At 44.8% G+C, this 26534-nt stretch overlaps 1 protein-coding gene across 1 annotated transcript in view; it reads right to left on the bottom strand.

The window, feature by feature from the left end:
- Window positions 1–26534, bottom strand: part of TTLL4 (tubulin tyrosine ligase like 4) — a 316761-nt gene that overhangs the window by 72290 nt on the left and 217937 nt on the right. Inside the window, 2 exon segments of the mRNA XM_033945516.1 lie at window positions 5909–6043; window positions 16443–16541. Of these exon segments, the coding sequence (XP_033801407.1) occupies window positions 5909–6043; window positions 16443–16541 (234 nt within the window).

The following is a 26534-nucleotide window of genomic DNA, read 5'->3' on the forward strand; positions in this document are numbered from 1 at the left end:
CCTGAAGCAGCAATAACATCACGACCGTTTAGTAACTCTAAAACTGACATTTGATCTACCCATTACTGCACTAATAATAACAAAAGAACTTCCACTATGACCACCTATTAACTCTTTTACAAACCACCTCACCCTCAACAACCCGCTAAATGTTTATAAGATCTACAACTTACCTCTCTTGCTAATCATTGTAACTCTGTTTTTTTTTTAAAATTAACCTTTTGTAATCCGCCTTGAACCGCAAGGTAATGGCGGAATAGAAATCCCTAATGTAATGTAATATAATTTTATTGATTGAAAATAAGTGCTTACTGTTATGGCTACTGAATGTATAGTGTTCTGCACTTTTTACTGATTTGAAAATTAATAAAGATTAATTAAAAAAGAAAAAAGTTCCATGCTGGCATTTTCTCTTATGTTACATCCTCTTCCCTCAGGGTGTCTCTCCCACACTCCCTTTGCAACACAACCAAGGGCCATGCTTCGGGTTTGTACGGCTGACTTGCATATGTGGTACGGTGTCAGCTGCCTGATTTGCTGAAGGCCTGCATGTTTCCCCCTGGTCTCACCTTTAAAAGGTAATTATGGCAGCCTGCAGAGGATCGCCGGTGCTGTAGCAAACCTAGCAGGCTGCTGGTAGCCTCCACAGTACGTTCCCTCTGCCGCGGACTCGCCACCTGACGTCAGAGGAGGGACAGGACCGTGGCAGAGGAAACACGCTGCGGAGGCCGCCGGCAGCCCACTAGGTTCGCTACAGCACCGGTGATCCTCTGCAGGCTGTTGTAATTACCTTTAAAGGTTGGTCCTCGACAAGCGGCGGTCACAGCACGGAAGATGACCTCTCTCACTGGGTGTGGGAAGCAGCGGCGAGGGCCCCGGCAGAATTGCCATAGAGACGCTGGATCTGGACACTGTGGGGGGAGAGACAGAAAAGGAATTTGAGCTGGACTAGGGGGGTAGAGAGGGGAAACACACTGAACCGAGGAGAGAGATATGCCAAGCCCTGGGGAGGGGGAAGACAAAGCAAGTGAGAGAGACAGAAAGACCTGGAACAAACATGGGAGGACTCGAAATGTTAGCAGAAGGAAGATAAATAGAGAAACTTGAAACAAAGGGGAGGCAGAAGAGAGGGGGGCAGATGTTGGATTTGGGGGTATATAGAGGAAGAAGAGAGAAAGATGCAGAGAGGTGGAAAGATTCTGGACCATGGAGGGAGGAAGGAAGGAAGGAAGGAGAGAGAGGCAAAAGACCTGGAAGAAAGGAGAACAAATACTGGACATGGGGGAAGAGGTTATATGCAGAAGAAAGACAGAGAGAGAGAGAGAGGGGCCTGGACCAAAGGGGAAAGACAAGAGGCAGATGTTGGACTATGGGAGGTGCAACAGAAGAGACAGAGGGGGAGAGACCTTGAGGTAGAACAGAGAGATGCAAGATCATAACAGAGGAGGGAGAGGGAGACATGTTGCCAATAGGGGTGGAGGAGAGAGGAAGAAAGGTTGGAGTCATGGAGGGACAGAGAGAGATGTTGGTTGGTGAAGGGAATGAGAGGAAGAATGCAGGAGGCAGAAAGAAAAAAAAATGTTGGATGCACAGTCAGAAGGAACCAGAAACTAATTAAATCACCAGACAACAAAGGTAGGAAAAATGATTTTCAATTTAGTGATCAAAATGCATTACTTTTTTCCAAGGGTGGCTTAAATGCTATTGGAACATTGCCCTAAGTGTCAAACCTTAAAAAAGGAAGTCATATTGAGCATTGGAAAAGAATAAGTAACTAATAAAAATAATGCACATTTAATTTTCCCCACCAAATTGCCCCGTCCGGCTACTCCTTCACAGATTACATCCAACTATACCTACCGCTAGGAGAAGCCTGTGACGCCCAGATTGCGAAACTCCTAAACTGCCTCTCGGAAATCAAAAACTGGATGTCCGATAACAAATTACAACTAAACACCTCCAAGACAGAACTCCTTTGGATCCACAAAGAACGGTGCAACTATACAGGAAGTCCCCAGGTTAAGAACAAGTTCCGTTTTTTAAACCGTTCTTAAGTTGAATTTGTATGCAACTCAGATCCTGTACAGTACACAGTCTATAAAAGCATTAGAGAACATTAAACATTAAAGACACAGTCCTCAAAATAAAGTATTGTAGTTTAAATAGAAAGAAAAGATAGGTTTACACTTACTTTCGCTCTTTATCTGTCCCACTGTTCTCCATCACCACATCCACCATTTCTCCCTCTCATCTCTCTCTTCCCCATGCATCTGAACCACATGCGTCTCCCACCACCATGTCCAATATTTCTCTCTCTCTCTCTCTCCCTATTCCCAGCAATTCTTTCTTCATTTCCCTATGTGCACCATCTCTTTCCCTCTCACAAAGACACGGATGCGCAATAATTCTTCCTTTCTATTCCACCACCTCAGCATCTCTTTCCCTCAATCCCTCCATTCTTCATCCTATGTTTCAAATTCATGCTTCCCTCTCTCCCTCCTTTCTGTGTCCCAAGTTCATGCTCCCTCCCTCCTTCCTTACCTCCTTTATCTGAAGTTTGTGCTCCCTCCCTTCCGTATCCCTACACTACCCTGCCTCTCCCTTCTTGTGCCAATGCGCCCCTTATTCATCCCTGTCAAAACACGATCCTCTTCTTCCCTTCGGTGTCCCAACGCATCTGTTGTCTTTCCCTCTGTTCAGTGTTCCAAATTTGTGCCTCTTGCAGTTGTTTACCTCCCCTGGCCGGCTCTCTTCTCCCAGTTACACTTCGCAAAGTTACTACCGCTAGTTCCTGCACACGGCTGACCCGGAAGTCTTCCTTCAAGGCTTCCGGGTCAGCTCAAGAGGCATGAATTTGGAATGCTGAACGGAGTGAAAGACAAGGGGCGCTTTGGGACACTGAAGGGAGGAGGAGGGTCATGTTTTGACATGAAGGGAGGAAGAAGGGGCGCATTGGCACAGGAAGGGAGAGGCAGGATCCCAGTTCATAAGTACAAGTTTGACATAAATCAGGCATTCTTAAACCAGGGGACTGCCTGTAACTGCAAAAGACCAAGTGCACAGCCTAGGAATACACCTTGATGGCAACCTGTCGCTTTCTGACCATCTCACTCAGGTGGTATCTTCCTAATTTTATTATCTACGACAACTCCCCCAAAAATAAAGAACTACTTTTCAGAGTCCAATTTTGCCCAACTACTCTATGCCTTAGTACTCTCCTGCATGGATTACTGCAATGCGCTATTCAACGATCTCACGGCAAAGAATGTACATCAGCTCGTGTGTTCAAAACGCAGTGATCAGGCTTCTAAAAAAACCTCCGTGCCTGTGATCCTGTCTCCCAGGCTCTAACATCGGTTCACTGGCTGCCGTTGCCAAACGTTGTGTATTCAAGGGCCTGATGCTAGCGTTTAAATCCTTGCACAATTTGGTGCCGGGCTACATGATGGCTAAGCTTCCTCCGTACATGCCAAACCAGTCCCTCTGCTCCCATGATGAAATATGCCTCAAATCGTACATGTCTCCTGCCAGTGTGCCTTCTAAAGAGTAGCCCTCAGACAATGGAACTTCCTCCCAGAAAGGCTAAGCTGACCTTCAGGAAGTAGCTGAAAATCTAGCTCCTCTCCCAATTCTTTCAAGGCTCTGTCAACTGACTAGCCATTCACTTCACCATCTGGACTAGCTTACCACACAGCCTGTAACTAAGACCAGTTCCATATACCTTATTCATCTGAACGCACAATTTGCATTCACTCCAGTCACCCTTTTATTTCTCCTATTGCTTTTGTCTTAGGCTTCTTGTCTGTCTATATTTCCCAACTGTGGCTCCCCTCTGCTATCGAGTTGTTTTATTGAATTGTGTTGTACATGGCTAAGACAAAATCAGGGCAAAACCCCCTGGCGGTAAAAAGGCATACACTGCAGGTGCAGAAGAAACACCCAAGACCTGTTCCTGTCTTTCTAAAACAAGAGGAGGGAGGGGGGTGTCACCAGAGGCCACAGGAAAAATGGCAGAGCTTCCTGCAAAAACAGACGAAAAGCCTGCTGAAAAAACTCCCCCGTGGCTGAAGTGGCAAAGAGGCCTGAATGGGCCCAGCCGCTAAAGCAGAACTGCAAGCAGTATCAGCTGTAGCAGTAAGGGAATCCCCAGCACTATCGGCAGTAAGGGAAATCTGAGTTCCCTGACTGCTGGTTGGGGAAATACCTGTGTCAGCGGTAGAAGCCCGGGCTTCCCCACTGAGCCGGTGCACTCGCCAAGGGGATCCCTGCTCGCCGGCACACAAACCACTTAGTGCACACGCTGACCATATCAATCGCTTGTCGGACACATGAGCACTTTTTCAGTCTCTTTAAAGTGCTCATTGTAAACTGCTAGGGAAGAAAAAAAGTGCCGGTTAGCAATAAAAAACAATTAAGCTCAATTAAAGGGTTCCTTTTAGACTGGCACTGCCTCAGTACTTTCTTTTTTTAATTAAAAAAATCTAACTCGCAAAGGAGCAGACCCACAGGCTCTCAAAGCTGTAGTCTCTGACTGATTGTGGCAAGGCATACAGCTGAGGCATCTCTAAACAAAAATTGGGGAGATGGGAAAAAATGGGTGGGAGAGACTTGGCCACCCGAATGTGGCACCCCCAAGGTCGGACGGACCCCCGAAAGGGTCCCCTAAGTTCTATCTGGACAGCAAAATAAAAAGGACAATAAAGACCACTAATCAAATCCAACAAGCCCTAATTAACCACAGGAAAGACTGCAAAGGCTTACCACCTCCACCTGCTGGAGACTGAGAAAGACTGACTGTAGATGGGACTGCACAGCCCACTTGAACTACTGCCAAAAGTCAATATGTTCTCAGTCTGTACCTGCTGGTAGAGAAGCGTAAACCCATCCGTCTGTGCCGGTCTGGAGGGATGATAAAGAAGTGTTATTTTTACTTCTCTAGGAACCTGTGCCCTGATGCAGTTGTTACAAAACATGGAGGTGATGAGAGAGGTTGCCTGCTAATTTTCAGCTAAGTGCTCCTTACGCTTCAATTTTACAATTGATAAGTAAATATAAAGATATTAGAGGAGTATTATGAACTTTACATTTGGGAAGAGTATAAAGTATGAGAAAATGGGACTAGGTGATTTGGAGACATGAAGGCTGGGAGCTGTGCCAATGCCATTTGAAATTATCAAGTAGATCAATGGGGACTTAAAGCTCAATACTCCAAAAAGGAAGCAAGCAAAGGAAGTAAACCTGTGGGTTACATGTTGGAATGCTCTGTAACTTGTTTTTTGAGACTACACCGCCAGATTACAACTTTTTCAATTATCCTTCGGTTCCCTGACGCAGGATCAATACGTGCCATATTGGAACCTACAACCTAAGATAAGTTTGTTATCTTGTATTTTTCAACCTTTTAACCTCATCAAAATGTGGAAGACTGTGGATACACAGCGCATTGAGTATTTTTTGATATCAACAAAACTATCTTGAACATGTGATGATTGGGTGGTGAGGTGACAGTCTTGGGGTTCGCCCCTTGTGTTACCTTCATGTCTTTGAGCATAAGCTTCAATATAAGTTGATAATAATTCTATACAATTGACTGACTGTATGCGAGTGATTTTATATTGCATTTGCCATTTTCTCTTTAATCACTCTCTTTTTGGAGTATTTGAAATTATCAGGCATTTGTCCAGGGATGAACATAGGGGGTCTTGTAATATTATTGATGTACTTTATTCCTGCCGCAGTATCTATTGGCTCTGCAACACTACAGGCAGTTGGATTATTGCTCTCCCTTCCATTGCAACTATCACACAAACTGACACACTATACCGTATCTGAGCAAAAGCATTGGTGATTCCTTGAGGAACTAGACATGATCTAAGTACAACGGCTGCAGAAAAGATGTACTGTATACCTAGGGGAAATGTTGACCTCCAGAATCCAAGGCTTGAGATTCTCATCCAGCATAATATCAAATCCAAAGAGTTCATGACAGCAGGAGGGCTTCTGTACATACATCTTCAGCAGACTGGTCACGTAGGGCTCAGACCTGGGGAGAAAGGCTGATTGATATGGGGTGTGACATTTTATGGAAACAAAGAAATAGATGTCAGAAGATTAGGACCACTTGCACCATCCAATTACCCATTTTTACCACGTATTGTACTATCACTTCCCTCTGCCACCAAGGTCCTTTGATGTCTGTCCCCTACATGCGTTACATACTTTAATTCTGCCAGAATTTTGGCTCCTAAATCTGTTCCAGGCGATCGCCATTTTCTCAGTGAAAGTCTTATGTCCTTGAGTTTTTCTTCATTTGCTTTCTTATGATGACCTTTATCCCCCTCGAAGATAATGTTTCCATCTGGTACTTTAGCGACACCTATTAGATATTAGGTTCATATCTCCCCTTTCCCTTCTTTTTTTTTTTTTTTAATACATCTTAAGCATAGAGTCCCTTGGTGTATGGATTCTAGCATGTTTATTGTCCCTATTTTGTTTTTCTTCTTCCTTCTGAATGTCCCTTTACACAGAATTCAAGGAGAAGTTTCTGTTGAGCATTCCATAGAGATTCCCCCCTCTCCCTATGCACCCAACTATAGTAATGAGAGTTCTAGTTCTTCCCTCCATAATGGCATGACCTTTTGATTTCTACATCCAGTTCTTTCAAATGTTTAGCTATCTCATTTTTTTCTTATCTATTATTCTGGCAGGTTATCTGCAAATAGGCTTAAAAAAAAACACCAAAATTTTACCAATAAAGGAGAAAACTAAACAAGAAAAATTGGTAAAAGCTTTAAGCAACCTGTTGAGAATCTACAACAACATAATTAGAAAAATTATGAACTATAAGGGAACCTCAGTACAGGCTTAATCAACCCTTCGATTCTTTCTTAGACCCGGGCAAGTGCCTATAGATGACCAGCACCAGACCTGAAAGGTCTAAATAAACACTGCTGGAGAAAATGATCCAAAAATTGAGAAAGGGGTTCCAGGACCATATTCTTCAGAGAAACTATAGGTCTCCCTGGGGGGTGAGACCAAAGACTTATGAATCTTTGGAACAGTATAAAAAACTGGTATCCTGGGATAAGGGAGGGAAAGAAAATTGCTCTCAGCTTTGGTAATTATTCCATTAGAAAAAGCTCCTTGGACAATTCTGTTGATATCATTTAGTAGCTCCTTTGTAGGGTCAGGCTGTAGTGGAACATAACTTTACAGATCCCCAAGTTGTCGTATTACTTCCTCCTGATATTAATCCCTATTTTGAATGACAATAGAGCCCCCTTTGTCAGCGGGTTTGAAAATAATGCGCTGATAAGAACATAAGAATTGCCGCTGCTGGGTCAGACCAGTGGTCCATCATGCCCAGTAGTCCGCTCCCGCGGCAGCCCTTAGGTCAAAGACCAGTGCCCTGAATCTAGCCTTACCTGCGTACGTTCTGGTTTAGCAGGAACTTGTCTAACTTTGTCTTGAATCCCTGGAGGGTGTTTTCCCCTATAACAGACTCCGGAAGAGCGTTCCAGTTTTCCATCACTCTCTGGGTGAAGAAGAACTTCCTTATGTTTGTACGGTGTCTATCTCCTTTTAATTTTAGAGAGTGCCCTCTCATTCACTCCACCTTGGAGAGGGTGAACAACCTGTCTTTATCTACTAAGTCTATTCCCTTCATTATCTTGAATGTTTCGATCATGTCCCCTCTCAGTCTCTTCTTTTCAAGGGTGAAGAGGCCCAGTTTCTCTAGCCTCTCACTTTATGGCATCTCCTCCAGCCCCTTAACCATTTTAGTCGCTCTTCTCTGGACCCTTTTGAGTAGTACTGTGCCCTTCTTCATGTATGGCGACCAGTGCTGGACGCAGTATTCCAGGTGGGGACATACCATGGCCCGGTACAGTGGCATAATAACCTTCTCCGATCTGTTTGTGATCCCCTTCTTAATCATTCCTAGCATTCTATTTGCCCTTTTCGCCGCTGCACATTGTGCAGACAGCCTCATTGACTTGTCAACCAGTACTCCCAAGTCTCTTTCCTGGGGAGTCTCTCCGAGTACCTCACCGGACATCCTGTATTCATGAATAAGATTTTTGTACCTGACATGCATCATCTTACATTTATCCATGTTAAACCTCATTTGCCATGTTGCGGCCTATTTCTCAAGCGTGTTTATGTCACGTTGCAGGTCTTCGCAATCTTTCTGTCTCTTCACCAATCTGAATAACTTTGTTTCGTGTGCAAATTTTATCACCTTGCTCGTTGTACCAATTTCCAAGTTGTTTATAAATCTGTTGAAGAACACAGATCGAAGCACCGAACCCTGCGGCACTCCACTCGTGAAGCTTTCCCAGTCCGAGTATTGTCCATTTATCCCCACTCTCTATTTCCTATCTGCCAACCAGTTTTTAATCCACGTGAGTATTTCACCCTTGATTCTATGATTCGCAGTTTTTCGAAGTAGTCGTTCATGTGGGACCTTATCAAACTCCTTCTGAAAATCCAGATATACAATGTCGACCGGGTCAACCTTGTCTATCTGCCTGTTTACTCCCTCGAAGAAGTGCAGCAAGTTCGTTAAGTAAGATTTTTCTTTGCTGAAGCCATGCTGGCTGGTCCTCATCCGATTGTGTCCGTCTAGGTGATCAATGATGTGGTTCTTTAATAATAATAATAATAATAATAATAACTTTATTCTTGTATACCGCATTACCATGGAAGTTCTATGCGGTTAACAGAAGAAGAGACTGTACATTTACAGTGATGTTACAATTTCGTTAAGGTTAGATTTACATTTTGGACGATACAAATTCGGTCAGGTTACCTTTACGTTTTTTGACAATAAATGTGTTGTGAAGTTATTTTGGCAGTTAGGTTATATGTTCAGAACGGTTAGAATTGCTATAGTTAGATACAGCAGCGTTACAGATTGCAGTGTTGCATGAGGTCGTGAGGGCTTAGGGGGAGAGGTCAGGAGGGGAAGGGGAGGAGGGAGGGTTGATCAGAGGAATTTGTCAAAGAGGTAGGTTTTAGTTAACTTCCGGAATGTTTGATAGTGGGGTGAATTGGAGATAAGGGTAGAGAGGCATTTGTTCCATTTGCCTGCTTGGAATGCTAGAGATCGATCTAGGAATTTTTTGTAGAGGCAGCCCTTCATGGAGGGGAAGGAGAACAGGTTGGTGTTTCGTGTGCGAGAGGGGCGTGCAATTTCAAGGTGTTCGGATAGGTAGATTGGTGAGGAGCCTGCTAAGGTTTTGAAGCAGAGGCAGGCGAATTTGAAGGTGATTCTTGCCTCCACCGGCAGCCAGTGGAGTTTAGCATAATAGGGGCTGATGTGGTCGTATTTTTTGAGGCCGAAGATGAGGCGGACGGCGGCATTTTGTACTATTCTTAGGCGTTTGGTGGTGTTTTTGTAGGCTCCTAGGTATATGATGTTACAGTAGTCCAATATGCTTAAGATTAATGATTGGACCAGTAAGCGGAAGGAGAGGTGGTCAAAGTGGTGTTTAATAGTGCGGCGTTTCCAGAGGGTACAGAAGCATTTTTTGACCTGGGCATTGGTATGGTCTTCTAATGTTAAGCATCTATCTAGGATGACTCCGAGTATTTTTATGGAGGGGTTGATAGGATAATCTAGGCCGTTCAGTTTTATGGAGGTGTTTGTTATTTTGTGGGTAGGGCTTGCTAGGAAGATTTTGGTTTTTTCGGTGTTCAATTTTAATTTAAATTGCGAGGTCCATTGTTCTAATTTGGTGAGGATGGAGGATGTGAGTTGTTCTGTCTGTTGGGTGAGTGAAGTTAAGGGGATGATGATGGTGATGTCGTCAGCGTAGATGAATGATTTAAGGTTTAAATTAGCTAGCATACGTGCTAGAGGTGCCAAGTAGATGTTAAAGAGGGAGGGGGAGAGTGGGGAGCCTTGTGGGACTCCACAGGAGTTACGCCATTGATGGGAGAAGGTTCCGTTGCTGTGGACTTGATAGGTACGGCTAGTTAGGAAGCTAGAGAACCAGTGGAGTACTTGGCTGGAAATGCTGATGGAGTCTAGGCAACGGAGCATAATACCATGGTCGACCAGATCGAAAGCGCTGCTTAGGTCGAATTGGAGTACTAGGGCGCTTTTGCCCAGGGAGAATAGTTGGAGGAGGTAGTTGGTTAGAGCAGCTAGGACTGTTTCCGTGCTGTGGTTTGCGCGGAAGCCGGATTGGGAATCAGGAAGGATGTTGAACTTTTCTAGGTAGTTCATGAGGTCATGGTTAATGAGGCCTTCCATTAGTTTTTGGAAGAGTGGTATGTTAGCGATGGGTCTATAGTTGGTGATGGAGGAGATGGGTTCTTTGTTGTTTTTGAGGCGGGGGGATACGAGAATGTGGCTGAGTTCGGTCGGGAAGAGGCCAGTGGACAGGCATAATGAGATCCAATTGAAGAGTTCGGCTTTGAATTGGGGGGGAGCAGATTTAATGATGGTGGGTGGGCAGTTGTCTAATAGGCAGTTGGAGTTGGCATATTTTGAGAAGAGTTTGAGAAAAAGGTTCCAGTCTGGGCTTTCGAATGAGCTCCAGGTCATGTCAGCCCTTGAGCCTGTTATGTCTATTGCTGGAAGGGTAGGGATTGTCTCCGTGTTGAGAGTTGGAAGTGATAATTTTAGGGTTTTGATTTTATTGGCAAAGTGGTCAGCTAGGATCGTTGCGGGGGGCGGGAGTTCTGAGCTGGAGCGTTTATGTGAATCGGTGTCTAAGAGGGAGTTGACTAGTCGAAAAAGTGCTTTGCTGTTTAGAGTAGGGGTGTTGATGAGTTGAGAGTAGTATTTACTGCGTTTTTCAGCTATGGATTTTTTGTATTCGCTGACTTTTTTCCGCCAGTTAAGTCTGTCGTTGTCGGTCCCTGATTTGCGCCATTTTCGTTCAAGTTTCCTTACTTCGCGTTTTATGGCTATGAGATCCATGTCAAACCATTTGTTTGTGGGCCAAGAGGATTTTTTGCGGAGTCTTGGGGGGGCGATGGTGTTAAGGATTTTGTCGCTGAAGTGTTTCCAGTCAAGGTGGAAGTTGGGGTTGGGGTCGGATTTGGAAATGAGGGTGTAGTGGGACCAGAAATCTACAGGATTAATTTTTTCTCTTGTCCAGGTCATTGTCTTTGTTTGGTTAGGTGTGTGTTTCCTGTCTGGTTGTTTTTGGGGCCAGGATAGTTCAAAATGGCATAGGAGGTGGTCAGACCAGAGAGTGTTAAACCAGTTTAGTTTAGTGAGACTTATGAGTGAAGTAGTAGAGGGGATGGAAAGGAAAGTGACCATGTCCAGCTGATGACCTTTATTGTGTGTTATGGTGGAAGGGGGTTTGGCGAAGCCTAGTGATGTGAGGAAGGAGTATAGGTCTGCAACGCTGGGGTTTTCTTCTTGTTCAAGATGAAGGTTGATGTCTCCTGCTAGGAGGTTGTGGGTGCCAGCTGCTGAATTTGTGATAAGAAATTCGAAGTAGCCTTCTTTTGCTAAGTTCCATTTATTAGGGGGGATGTAGAATAGCGTGATGTTGAGATTATCGATGAGGTCAGTTTTAGAGATTTTGCAGGTGATGATTTCTAGATCATTGGTTAATTTGGAATCTAGGATTTGGAAGTGGAAGTGGTCGCGTAGTATGATGGCCAGGCCACCTCCCCTTTTGGAGTTTCTTGAGAGGGGGATTACTTTGTAGTGTGGTGGGAGAATGTCTGCTATGATGGCATCCTGGTCGGAGATGAGCCATGTTTCTGTTAGAAGTACAAAGTCCAGATGGGTTTCTTCAAGCCAATCTTTGAAGAGTTGGGCTTTGTTTCTAACCGAGCGAATGTTCAGGTAGGCGCCTGGGAGAATGGATTGTTCTAGGGGGGGCAGGAGTTCTGTGCGTTGTAAATTTTTAAGGGATCGTTTTTTGTTTTGTGTTGGTCTGGGTGTGTGGCGGGTAGTGTGAATGACGGGGATGGGGAAAGGACCTGTTTCTGTGACGTCCTGAATGAGTCGGTGAGGTCGGAGGGGTTTATCGTGTCCCGGAATTCTAGTCCAAGCAGTGTAGATAGGTATGGGTTCGAAGGCTGAAGCTTTGGGGATCCAGCTTCTTATAGTAAGGAGGTAGAGAAGGAGAAGGGCGGTGAGCTTGTGGGTAGTGCTGGACATGTTTATTGACAGGTGAGGTAGCTAGGGGGGAAAACTGGGAGAGGGGGAAGGGCAGACTGGAGATGTAGGGTGGGAGGAAGAGACAGATGATTGGGTAGTGGTTGGGTTGGTATGAGATAGTAGGGATGGGTAAGGTGTTTGTGAGCGGTGGGGAGAGAGGTACTGTGGGCAGATGAACAAGTTAAGATTATGAGCTAGATAGGGATACAAGCAGTGGGTTATAAGAGACCATGAACAGTATAGCAGTTGGACAATATGGATGTTATGTTTAAATGATATTAAAGGCAGGAGCAGGTAAGAGTTTGATCTGAGTGACAAAACTTTCTGTGGCCCTCAAGTGGGCGAAGAAATCGATTTAATCGCCGCTCAGGTGGTGATTTAATCAAGTTACCCCGCAGGTTCGGGGGAGGGGCGGCGCGGTGCACGCGTGCCTCTCTCAGGGCTGGATCCCGACGAAGTGGCTGGGCCCAGGCGGCGATCCAATCAAGTTACCCCGCAGGTTCGGGGGAGGGGCGGCGCGGTGCACGCGTGCCTCTCTCAGGGCTGGATCCCGACGAAGTGGCTGGGCTCAGGCGGCGATTTAGTCAAGTTACCCCACAGGTTCGGGGGAGGGGCGGCGCGGTGCACGCGTGCCTCTCTCAGGGCTGGATCCCGACGAAGTGGCTGGGCCCAGGCGGCGATCCAATCAAGTTACCCCGCAGGTTCGGGGGAGGGGCGGCGCGGTGCACGCGTGCCTCTCTCAGGGCTGGATCCCGACGAAGTGGCTGGGCCCAGGCGGCGATCCAATCAAGTTACCCTGCAGGTTCGGGGGAGGGGCGGCGCGGTGCACGCGTGCCTCTCTCAGGGCTGGATCCCAATCAGCGCCTCTGCCATCTTTCCCGGTACCGAGGTCAGACTCACCAGTCTGTAGTTTCCTAGATCTCCCCTTGAACCTTTCTTGAAGATCGGTGTAACATTCGCCACTTTCCAGTCTTCCGGAATCCTTCCCGATTTGATTGGCTATTAGTTGAAACAGTTCAGCTATAACCCCTTTCAGTTCCTTGATTACCCTCGGATGGATGCTGTCTGGTTCAGGGGATTTATCGTTTTTAAGCCTATCAATCTGCCTGCATACCTCTTCTAGACTGACCGTCAACCCTATCAGTTTCCCATCTTCATTTCCTGCATATAGCCTGTCAGCTTCTGGTATGTTGTGTATATCCTCTTCGGTAAATACAGACGCAAAAAATGTGTTCAGTTTGTTGGCGATGCTTTGTTCTCCTTTAGCACTCCCTTTATTCCATGGTTATCCAATGGCTCCCCTGCTTCCTTTACCATCAGGGATAGACTCTAAAATTCGTAAGTCTCTTAAAATTAGATCTCTAAATGTAGTTATATTAGGATCTATGGGGCCCGGGGGGGGGGGGGGTCCAAGAGGATTTCAGATGTAATATTGAGGCATCCTGTTCAGAAGAGGCAGAGAAAAAATACAACTTAATCTGTAGGTTGTGTATGATCCGTGCAAGATCGCATCTGATTGTAAAAGGGTCATACTTGATGGTAGAGACAAAAGATAGGCCCTTGTTTAGGACACCTATTTGATCGGTATTTAATGTCAGAGGGCTGCTGGATCGTGTTTGGGGGTGATTCCCTTGATCGTATTGGGTTCTACCCTGTTCCACTGTCCTTGGCAATTTTGTTGGCCTTAAAAATGCCTGTCTCTGGACTGGGACCTGGAATCACTGTCGCTAGCTGAACTATTGTTACCGTCCAAAAACCCCTGATAATTAGTTTTCTTGCTGCTATCAACTGAAACAGTCCCTGTTGGTCCTGTTGTTTGTTAAGCCAAGGGTATACAAGTCCCTGTGCATAATCCTGAGTGTCCCTCTGTAATTTTTTTCAGTTTATTTTGTCTAAAAGTCTCCAATGTACTATGTAGGTCAGCTATTTGTTCTTGAAATTGTTTAGAATCTGGGCCCGTTGATAAATGCTGAAATTTTTCATCTGATTCTCTGGTAACCTCAATGCTAGACTCATTAATGGTATCCACCATTAGTACCATTAAATCAAGCGAACATTTATTGAGAATCGCTGCCCACTTCTCCAAAAATGTGGTATTGTCTGTTTTTGAATACGTAATCCTCTGGGGATCATTCATTTCTTAAAGTATGCTATTAAAGACCAATTTTTATGGGCTAGACGAATATGTACCACTGATGCAGATTTTAAGAAGGAAGCTATGATACTTTGGGACACATTTTTGATAAGAGGCTATCTGGCGTCTGTGGTCCAGAAGGCCTATTTAAGAGCTTGGCATGCCAACCGAGATTTATTGCTAGGCCAGACCAGCAGGGAAACGTCATCTAACCAAGTTTGTGTTATTTCTCATTCAGTGGCCACAAGCATTCATAATCATTGGCATGTACTACAACTGCATTCGGTGTTTCAAGATAATCCGTGCATTGCATTCACAAGAGGAAAAAAATATCTCGGAACATTTAGGGCTCCTTTTACTAAGCTGCGGTAGTGTTTTTAGCGCGTGCTGCAGATTAGCTTGTGCTAACACCAGCTCAATGGAGGCGTTAGTGTCTAGCGTGCACTAAAACCACTAGCGCAGCTTAGTAAAAGGAGCCCCTAGTCTCTTCAGATTTTGGTTTGAAGCCTTCCCAGCAATTAAGAAAAGGCTTTCATTCTCCCTGTGGCCACTGTTCTTCTTGTCACGCTTCTCACAGTGGGGATTGGCGAATACATCCTACCACCGGACAGACCTATTGGTTAAGATGTCACCTTCGTTGTATATGTGATAACATGTTCCTGTGGTCAAATCTATGTTGGCTGTACATCTCGGGCCATAAAAATTAGACTAATGGAACATCGTAGTTGTTTAAAAACGGGGAAACATCCTGCTCCCATGGTTTCTCACAATATCCATCATCATCATGCATTTCCACAATTGAAATGGGCTGTTTTGGAGCAAATACCTATTGCTTTCAATGGTGACAAATATACAAAGAGAGAATTTTGGGAGTTTTTATTTGAAAGCATACTCTCCCTCCGGATTAAATGAAAAGTTGATTAATGCTTTTCAACATAGGTTTTTAAGGGTGCCTTCTAGTTTTCAGCTCTGCAGTTTTTTCTGTTTTCTTTTTCGTTTGATTTTTTTCAGTACAATCAAAGAATCTTTTTCACACATTAACAATATTTTTAATTTATTTGGGAACTTTCCCACAAAGGACTATTATGCTTTTCAGCTGTGTACGTTTTGAAGTCATTTTGCATGTCATCATGTTGAGAGTGTGTTGCCTTCTGTGGAGCTCCAGGGCATCTTTAAGCACCCCAGACGCCATTGTTGCTTATTGCTTTCAGCTCTAGTGTGATTGTGCCAAGCTGATTATTTGCAGGATTTATCACTGAGTGGACTGGCTGCTCTTTCGTCTCTCCAGCATTTGATCCCTACTCCTGACAAAGATACTGAAACGGGGCTCTGTCGAGTGGAGATTGAGTGAAATCAACTTGATGGGATTCAGCTAAGTTGAACTATTTCTTAGCAACATTGCTTTTAGCACTGTTATGATTTTTGCACTTTTTCATTCTATTTTTGATTGTTTTTGAAGTTTTTTCTGGGGGGGAGTTTAAAACGCTTCTTCCTTTTTCGAATCTACACTCAACATTTTAGTGTTTATTAGCACTTATTATCTTTTTGAAAAACTTATTATGATGTACTGGGCAGTGTTTATTTAGACCTTTCAGGTCTGGTGCTGGTCATCTATAGGCACTTGCCTGGGGCTAAAAAAGAATCGATTAAGGTTGATTAAGCCCATACTGAGGTTTCCTTATAGTTCTTAATTTTTCTAATTACACTGGTATAGATTCTCAACAGGCTGCTTAAAGCTTTTGCCAATTTTTCTTGTTATCAATCTGACACTTCCCCAATGCCACTTATAGAAACACTGAATAAGATCTGGGCCTTGTAATACCACATCAGTTACTTTCTCTTTCCACTGATCACCAGTAGCACCACTTACTTTCCATCCAGTTTATTATTTTTCTTTCAGCTTGCCTACTGGTTTTCTCTAGGGAAGATCTGAAAAGTTTTATTATATAAGCAGATAAACGGGGTTAGACAGATTTGGCTTTTTGAGTGACTTTGGCTTTTTGAGTGATTTTGGCATCAAAGCTGTTTAAGTGCATTAGAAGGTCTAGGAGTGACAAGCTAAACCTCCTAAGAGAACAGAACACGCCAAGCAATCCTGGAGTCTGTTCAAACGGATAACACAACCTCATTTTAGATACCATAAAACAGTTCTGAACAGATAAAGGCCAGACTTACGCAATAACAGTTTTGACGACAATATCTTTAATTTTTTCCCAGATTCTATCACTGTTGATACCTTTCTGATTCAGGTAGCTCCAGAGAGCCTTTAGCGCCCTGCAGAATAAGGAAAAACAACAAAATAAAAAGACCTTCATTTTCAGAGCATTTCTCCATTCCTGCTCACATGGAGGCTGCCACTATTGTAAAACTCTTGTAAAAGGCGGAATTCAGGAAAAGGGATGAGACCCACCTTTCTGTGCTTACAATTATTATATACAGCAGTGTATTGCAAACTGTGTGCCACGGCACACTGACTAGGAAGAGAGGCGCCTGCCAGCTGACTTGCCTACCCAGTATGGCACCAGCGCTGCATAGTGCTGCTCAATTCACTTTGGTGAATCAATTCGTTTTCTAAAAAAAATTGGGCTCACTGATTCGGTGACCAACCCTCCTCCCCATACCTTCGGGCCTCCTAAAGAAGGTGCGGCAGTGCTTTGGCAGCGAACAGCCTGTCCTAAGCACTGCCTCTTGCTGGCCGTCCACTGCCGCTACTGCTCCTGGCTTTAGGGGGCAAGGGTCAGTTGGGAAGTGCTGCATAGACCCCAGCGCTGGGTACCCTCGGCTCCGTGGATTTAGGGAGCCCCCCCAAAGGCCGGCATGTTTCCCCCTTCTCTCTAGCATTCTCTGGCTTCCCCCCTGGCCTCCCGGTCTCACCTTCAAAGCTAATTACGGCAGCCTGCAGAGAATCGCCAGTGCTATAGCAATCCTAGCATGCTGCCGTCGGCCTCTGCAGCACATTCCCTCTGCCTCTGCTAGGATTGCTACAGCACTGGCAATCCTCTTCAGGCTGCTGCAATTATATTACATTACATTGGTGTCTTCTATCCCTCCAATACCTTTCAGTTCTAGATGGTTTACAACAAGAATTGGCCTGGGCATTCCCAGGGAGATTACAAGGTTGATAGATATTGTAAGCGTCAGGATCTGGGAAAGGTCGATATGGTTTGTTTGGATCATTTGACAAATTTCTTGAATAGTATGATTTTCAGTTCTTTCCTGGGCATTGTGGTCAGCAGATTTGAGAGGTGGTGATCTATTTTTGCTGCTCTGGTGTAGACCGTCATATATTTTTTTTGCTTTGCGTGTCTTTGATTAGGGGGTGGGTAAAGTGTGCATGAGTTCTCCTTGGTCTGGATATGTTTTTCCAGATTAGGCGGTTGCTCAGATAGCTTGGTCCATTTCCATTTAGGGCTTTGAATAGGGTGCAGTAGAATTTGTGTTGCATGCATGCTTCTACTAGGAGCCAGTGTGAGTCTTGGAAAGCTGAGGTAATGTGGTCGTATTTTTTCAGCGAGTATATTAGTCTTAGGGCTGTATTTTGGACTGTTTGTAATTGTTTTAGCATGTTGGCGGAGCATAACAGGTAAAGTATGTTACAGTAGTCCAGGAGTTCTAGGATTAGCGCTTGTACTATGAGTTTGAATTGTTCGTTGTTGAAGTATTTTCGGATTTGTCTTAAGTTATGCATGGTTGCGAATGCCTTTTGAATCGTTTTGCTGATTTGAAGGTGAGATCGGGAGGCCAGGGGGGTAGCCGGAGGACTGGTGGAAAAGAGGGAGAAATGTTGGAAGGAAAGGGAGATATCTTAACCCAACCCTTCCCCCTCCTCCTAGATAAATTCTCCCCCAAACCTCCACTTAAATAATCTCTTCCTCCCCAAAACACCAACCAAGTATTCAGATCCCTGAAATGTAACGTAATCTTATTTGTACTCTAACTGTAATCTATTTGTTATATCACACAGTAACGTACAGTCAATTTAATATCCAATTTGCAAGTTCTTCCGGAATTAATCCAGGTACCTCTCCTCCCTTGTAACCAAAAAAAACCAACCCAAAACTGTTGTAACTTCACTGGAAATGTCCAGTTAGCTCTTTTGTAATCTGCCTTGAACTGCAAGGTATAGGCGGAATAGAAGTCCCTAATGTAATGTAGGAGGCAAAAAGGAGGAAGGGAAAGAGAAATGTTACACTTGGGGGGGGGGGGGGAGAAGAGAGATGAGTAAAGGAAGGGAGAGATACCAAACCAGGGAATGGAAGGGAAGGAGGGAGAACGAGAGGGCACTCTAAAGTTAAAAGGGGATATATTCTGTACAAACGTAAGGAAGTTCTTCTTCATCCAGAGTGGTGGAAAACTGAAATGCTCTTCCGAAGGCTGTTATAGGGGAAAACACCCTTCAGGGATTCAAGACAAAGTTAGACAAGTTCCTGCTAAACCAGAACGTATGCAGGTAAAGCTAGACTCAGTTAGAGCACTGGTCTTTGACCTAAGGGCCACCGCAGGAGAGGACTGCTGGTCTGACCCTTTAGCAGCAATTCTTATGTTCTTATGAGTCTGATAGTGCTATAGAAATATTAATAGTAGTAGAGAGAGATGCCAGACTGGGAAGGGGGGAAAGGAAGGAGAGAGATGTTGGACTACTGGGGGGGAGGGGAAGGAGAGAGATGTCAGACCATGGAAACGGGGAGGGAAGGAGAGAGAAGGGAAGGGAAGACATAGAAAAGTAGATTTTGAGAAGAAAGCAGAAAAAGTGAAAAATTGAATGTTAAGTTAATGCCAAAGATAGATGTCCCATATAACGACTTTATTGACTCTCAATATAAAATATTATCCCTGTTTTTGTTAGAAATGAAGGTGATCCCAGATCCCAAAGATAGATGTGAGGCAGAAGGAGGAGAGAAAAACAGTCAGTGGATAGGAAAAGAAGACCCTGGAAACATAGTTAAAAGCACAGAAAAATAAAGTCACCAGAAAACAAAGGTAGGGGAAATGATTTTATTTTCAATATAGTGATTGAAATGTGTCAATTTTGAGAATTTTTATCTGCTGTGTACATTGTATATGAAAAATGAATATAAAAAATTGCATTACAATTAGTAAAGGGTGTGGGATCTGGGGCAGAGCTTGGGAGGTCTGTGATTGGGGTACTCAGTTGATATTTGTTAGACTTAAGGGTACTTAGCTTGAAATAGTTGAGAAAAACTGCTATAGACAATCAGCCAGCGCCTCTCCTCTCCAGCTCTCTTCCATGTTGGCACCCCCTACTATCGTCTCAGGGCCCATCTGGAGGACCTCTGTGCACACTTCCGCACACTTCCAGTTGCCTCGAGCCCTGGCTCAAGAAAGTTTGTGACACATTGATATACAGGTACCTACTTTGCGCAGGTCCTTATTTTCACTGATCTGCTTCTCTCTTTCGAGCAGGGACTGTCTTGTGTGTGTCTGGTAATGCTACAGATATAATAAATAGTAGTCATCCCAGTAGTCCCTATGGAACTTGATGCAACACTTACACCTAGAGGTCGAAGCCTCCTCCAGTGGATCCCATAATTCACTAATGTTTCTAAGATTTCCTTAATGTTGGAAAGAACCTACTTTCAAAATTATTCCTCAGTATGCAACAGTTGATTACCTACTGTATTCCAGGCACCTGGAAAAATCTGGATGCAAGCACCCTTTGTAGCAAAAAAACCCTCTAAATTCATTATCAAGCCTTCCTGAGCTATATGAAAATGGACTTGGAGAGTAATTTCATTACAAGATGCCTATGTAAAAGTTCTAAGTGGTAGAACAAATATGACACGCTCTGGTATATTGCCCTGCTGGGTAAATCCTTCCTGAGTAGACAAGGGTGACAGATAGCAAAGCTAAGATATCAATTCTTCTCAATAGGTTTCCCCAAAATTGTTGTTGTCAAAACATTATCTTCTTTTCTCATCAAAATATCCAAGAAAGAAATACTCTTAAGTGTCTCAGTTAGCTATAAATTTTAGGTGAGAAACAAGTGAATTCAGCCAAATAATAAACTCTCTCAACATGTCAGATGAAGATGTCCAGATAACAAAATACAGTGGAACCTTGGTTTACGAGTATAATTCGTTCCAGAAGCATGCTCGTAAACGAAATTGCTCATATATCAAAGCGAGTTTCCCCATAGGAAGTAAAGGAAACGCGCTTGATACATTCCACCTCCTACCCCCCTCCGAGGCTACCGGCGCTGCTTCATCACCCCCCACTGCTTAAACCGGCATCACACCCCATGCTGGAAGCAGCATCTGCCCGCCCTCCCTCCCAAACAAGCTCCTTACCCATCCACTGCTTGCCGGTGCCAGTTAAGGAAAGATCCCGCCTCTTGCCTGGGCTTTGAGCATCTACACATGCTCAAGGCCTTTTGTCTCTTGTTCTCTCCGAGATCTCCGAGAACTCGGAGAGAACGAGAGCTAGAAGGCCTTGAGCATGCGCAGATGCTCAAAGCTCAGGCAAGAGGTGGGATGTTTCCTTAACTAGCACAGCACGCAGCAGATGGGGTAAGGAGCTTGTTTGGGTGGGTGTGCGGATGCCACGTCCAGCACGGGGGTGCGATGCTGGTTCTCGGGGGAGGGGGGTAGGTGGGGGGGGGTGCTTGTTTACCGGGACATGCTTGTTTTGCGAGTTATGGTTTGCGGGACTGTTTTGCTCGTCTTGCAAAACACGCGCAAACCGCGTTACTCGCAAACTGAGGTTCCACTGTAAGTCATTAATGATTAAGATGTACTTCTCCAAAATTAGATACATAAAGGTTGGAGGTTGCTATGGGGGCCACAATGGCACCCTTGATCACAAACTTGTTTGCGGCTCATTCTCTTGGGCTTCCATAGTTGGTGGCATGATTGTTGCAGTTTTCCAGGTCTTGCTGTGAGACCCAGAAAACTGCAACAATCAGTTGAGCATGTTTATACCTCCCAATTTTATTTTTGAAGATCAAATTATGGGTTGGGTTCATGATGTTTTTATTTTATGGGAAAGTAACTTTTTGAATGCAAGCTGTTAGAAACTTAAGTTTATAGTCCATTGAGACACTTCCAGCACTGAGACAGAATCAATTGGCTGTGGGACAGGTTGACCACCCAGCCCAGGGACTGCAGAAACCCCACAACCCGAGCCATGACTCAGGAACTCTCCTGCAACAAATTTGCACAAAGCAGTCAATCTTCCCGATAGGGGAGAACCAGAATATCCTCCTTGCACAATGCCACTGCCACAAAACTTTTGGTGAAAATCTGCGGTGCCATAGCAAGACCAAAGGAAAGCATTCTTAAATGATAATGCTCTCCCAAAATCGCAAAGCGAAGGAATCGTGGATGGGAGGCCCTAATGAAAGAAGGCAGAAACACCACCGTCAAATAGAGAGAAGGCAGAAACTCCCTGGGGAGAACAACCAGAAATCAGACGGACTCCGGAGCACTCTGTTGATACCTTTAAGATCCAAAATGGGCAGAAAAGACACCTCTGTCTTGGGCACTGCTAAGTAAATGGAGTACCTGCTGGTGCTAATCCCGAGGAGGCAATAGGACTGCCGCTTTCAGGACCAGCAACCTCAGCACAGTTTTCCGAAAAGCCCTCCTGTTCCAAGTTGAGGAGAGGAAATGGTCTGGGAAAGGACATGAAAACTCCAGAGCACAACTGTCCTCAATCACCTCCAGGACCCACTGATCTGTTGTTATCTCGGCCCATCCCTAGTAAAAACTCCTGCAACCAGGCTCTGACTGGAACCGTGAGAAGGACCTGCAACGCATACATTGGAAGAAAAAAGACAAAGGAAAAGAGGTCGCACCCTGGCCATGGTGGTATCTATGAAATCCACTCAAACGTCCCCAGGCAGAACCACCACACGAGACCTGGCCGGGTCAGTCCTCTAGTGTTGGGTTTTGTTTTTTTTTTACCTTTACTTAGGCACTCGAGGCCTGAACCAGCTTATTCAACTCCTCCCCGAAGAGAAAAGAGCCCCAAAAGGGAAACTTACTGAGCTTAGCCTTAGATGCCGCATCCGCTAACCCCGAAGCCACAGGGTACGGTGGGCCATCACACCCAAAGCCATGGACTTGACTGAGGCACCCAACAGATCATACATGGCATCAGAGAGAAAAGAAGCTCCCAGCTCAATCTTAAGAACTTCCTGATCCGCTAAGGACCAGTCAGCCACTTCATGATCAAGAACCCTTGCAGACCACCGGAAACTAGCCCGGGGTACCAGACATTCACAATTTGCCGCCTGGACAGACAGTGCAGCCACTTCAAAATTGCATTTAAGTAGAGCTGCCATCTTACAGTCCTGAGATCTCAGGGCTGAGCTGTCTTTCACCTTCACGGTATGTCTGCATGCAATAGTTGAAACACCTCAGGAGACTTAAAGGTATCTCTATCCCCATCTGGAATAGGGTAGTCTGGCCATGGACAGCGTCAATCAAAAAAGCAAGTCCGAAACGTTCCACTGAGCATGCACTACATTCCGAATATCCTGATGCATAGAGAAAGAGTGGGTTGCTGACCGGATCCCTCTAAGAAGAGGGTCCACCACACGAGGGGGTCCTTAGCTTCCTCTTCAAAGTGTAAAACTGAAGACATTTGAAGAATGAGCTCCTGCAACACTTCCCGAGGAAAAATGAGCATACACATTCTTGCCAACCGGCGCCTTAGAAAAAATTTCTGTCCAAAACCATCAGACCCACTAACGGATCTTGAAAATCCTCCTCAAGATCCAAGTCTCCATCTGGAGGAAACGGATCAGCCAGAAAAGAATCCTCATCCCAAGACACCTACGGCCACTTGGATGATAGCTGAGGTGGCTATATAGAGGCAACCATAGCAGGAGAACCAAAGTAGGACCCCCAGCCGCCTATAAATAAGCCTTGCACATGGCTAATAAAATCAGGGCCCAACAACCCTGGCAGCAATCTAGAAATCATAGCATGAGCAGAAGACACATTTAAGACCTGTTCCTAACTCTCTAAGACAGAAGGAAGGTTGCCTGTGGGCAAAATGGTTGCGTTTCCCGCCAAAACTGAGGGAAGTGCCGTCGCTAAACTGGCACCTGAAATCAAACACGGCACCAAAGCCAAACTCGATCCCGCCGCTACAGAAACAACGCTAGCAGCCCCAGCGAAAAGGGAATCCCCAGCCTTCTCAGAAGTTCGCAAGCCCGAATCTGCCAGACGGCCAGCAACCGAGGAATCCCTGGCGTGGGCGGCAGGTGAGGCCTGGGCATCACCAGCGCCTCCCGTCGACGAGCGGTGTGTGAGTGAAGAGGAGCCGACATGCCAACACTCAAAGTCGTGTTGAACATTTTGTGCACTCGCCAGCCACATCCATCGCTCAGCACCCACATAAAACGCACGTGTTGTTTCTTTGAAGAACTCATACAGAATGCGCCAGCCAAAAATTCACGTTCAACAGCGCCACTAGGCATGCACGCTAGTCATAGGCATAGTGTCTCCCCCAAGGTATAGAGAGGGCTCATTCTAAAGTAAAAGTCCTGGACTTAAAATAAACAACTAACTTTGTTCAGATGGGGGATTATGTCAAGGAATTGTTGTCTGGATGGGAACGGCTGGAAGGAGTAGAAATACAGTGGGCAAAACTGAAAGGAGTTATTGTAAGGGCGACAAATCTTTTCGCAAGGTAAGTAAGCAAAAGTAAGAGAAAAAGAAAGCCACTTTGGTTCTCAAAAGTAGTAGCTGAGACGGTAAGGGATATAAGTTTAGCATTCATAAACTACAAAAGATTGCAGAAAGAGGAAGACAGGCAAAAATATCTGAAAAAGTTAAGAGACTGGTCGTGTAGTCAGGAAAGCAAAGATGCAAATGGAAGAAAAAAATAGCTGACACGGTAAAACATGGAGACAAAACATTTTTTAGATATATCAGTGATAGGAAGAAGTACAAAAGTGGCATTCTGAGACTCAAAAGTGAAGGCGAGGAATATGTAGAAGCTGATAAAGAAAAGGCTGAATTGCTTAACAAATATTTCTGTTCTGTGTGAAGATCTGGGAGCAGGATAGGGATGATGCGAATAGGGATGATGGAGTGGTTGACCACGATCGATTTTCAGAGGGTTCTGTTCGTGAGGAGCTAGCTAAATTAAAGGTAGACAAAGTGATGGGGCAGGATGGTGTACATCTGAGGGTGCTGAAGGAACTTAGGGAAGTTCTGATAGCTCCGTTGACCTTTTCAATGCTTCTCTACAGTCGGGAGTGGTACCGGAGGACTGGAGAAGGACAGATGTGGTCCCGCTACACAAAAGTGAAAGTAAGGAAGAAGTGGGAATCATAGGCCAGTAAGTCTGACTTCTGTGGCAAGTAAATTAATGGAAACACTTGTAAAACAAAGAATGATGAATTTTCTGGAATCTTGTCAGACACATCTGATCAATTTCTTTGACTGGGTGACCAGAGAATTGGATAGAGGGAGTTTGCTAGATGTGGTGTATTTAGATTTTAGCAAAACTTTTTGACAGTGTTCCACACAGATGGCTAATAAATAAACTGAGTGCTCTTGGTATGGGCCCCAAAGTGATAGGAACTGGTTAAGTTGAAGACGATAGTGGTCAATGGAGACCGCTCTGAGGAAAGGGATGTTATCAGGAGTGTGCCACAAAGTTCTGTTCTTGGGCCTGTTCTTTTTAACATTTTTATAAGCGATATTGCTGAAGGGCTGTTAGGTAAGATTATTCAATTATATATTATTAAATTTTCTATACCGTTCTCCCAGGAGAGCTCAGAACGGTTTACATGAGTTTATTCAGGCACTCAAGCATTTTCCCTGTCTGTCCGGGTGGGCTCACAATCTATCTAATGTACCTGCTGGGGCAATGGGGGGGATTAAGTGACTTGCCCAGGGTCACATTGAGCAGCATGGGTTTGAACCTTCGACCCCAGGGTGCTGAGGCTGTAGCTTTAACCACTGCGCCACACTCTCCCTCTTTGTGGATGATACCAAAATCTGCAATAGAGTAGACATGCCGGATGGTGTGAATGACATGAAGAAAGACTTAGCGAAGCTTGAAGAATGGTCTGAAATAGAGAATAACATGAGGAGAAATTTTTCCCCATCCCCGCAGAAGCTCATTTTCCCATCCTGTCCCTGTGAGTTCCTTTCCTATCCCTGCTCCATTCCTGCAAGCTTCATCCTCATCTGCACAAACTTCAAACACTTTAAAATCATAAGTATTCGAGGCTTCTGTAGTTAAGGCAGAGTTTACAGGAATGGAGCAGGGACAAGGACAACGACAAAACTCATGGAGACGGGACCAGAAAATTGAGTTCCTGTGGGGAAGGGGACAAATTTGTCCCCGTGTCATTTTCTAGTCTGAAATTTGGCAGCTAAAATTTAATGCTAAGAAATGCAAGGTCATGCTTTTCGGCTGCAAAAATCTGAGGGAATGGTTTGTGAGGTGAAGAACTTATGCACGACAGAAGTGCGGGACTTGGGTGTGATTGTATGGGATGTTCTTAAAGTGACCAAACAGGTTGAAAAGGTGATGGAGGAAAAAAAGAGGTATTGATGCCCCTGTATAAGACTTTGGTGAGACCTCATTTAGAATATTGTGTACAATTCTGGAGACCGCATCTTCAAAAAGATATAAAAAGGAGGGGTTCTGAGGCAGATAGATGCTTTAGAAAAAAAGATTGTTTAAAATCCAAGATTACAGCTGTCTCCAGCAAAATTGCACCAAAAACGGCCCAGGGGGCTCCCCAAAGTTCAAAAAGTACAGGAAAAGGGGTTTTGAAGGAGGGAGACCCTAGCTCTGGCCCCAGAAACCCTCAAATTTCAATTTTCCAATCCCTCTCCCCCCCTCAATTTTCCTCTTAGGCTATAATAACCTTACTCACTGTGCCATGTGGTTCCTGCCTGCTTCAGCTCAGAAGTGCAACTGGAACAAGTGGAGAAAAACTGCCTCACAGGTTCGCTCAACGAACTTAGTTTTCGGGTTGCCAGTCGGACTGAGCCTCAATCTCCCTCAGAAACTCTTTCGCCATGACGAGGGAAGGACCACGCAGCCAACCTACTATTAATCCCGGTCAAGCCAGGAAGGAGCCAAACAGTCTTGTGCTCAAACTCCTGATTAATCAGGCATGTGAACAGATACTCAGGGGATAGGCTCAGAGCTCCAAAAATATTACAGCAGGCTGACTAGACAAGTGTCCTTGAGGGCTGATCCTGCCAGCAGTAGACTTCTGCTGCACAAATCTGTGTCTTCTCTCAGACAGATCCTAACAAGAAGAAACCTCTG

The sequence above is a fragment of the Geotrypetes seraphini genome, chromosome 5, assembly GCF_902459505.1.
Source record: "Geotrypetes seraphini chromosome 5, aGeoSer1.1, whole genome shotgun sequence".
Classification (NCBI taxonomy): Eukaryota; Metazoa; Chordata; class Amphibia; order Gymnophiona; family Dermophiidae; genus Geotrypetes; species Geotrypetes seraphini.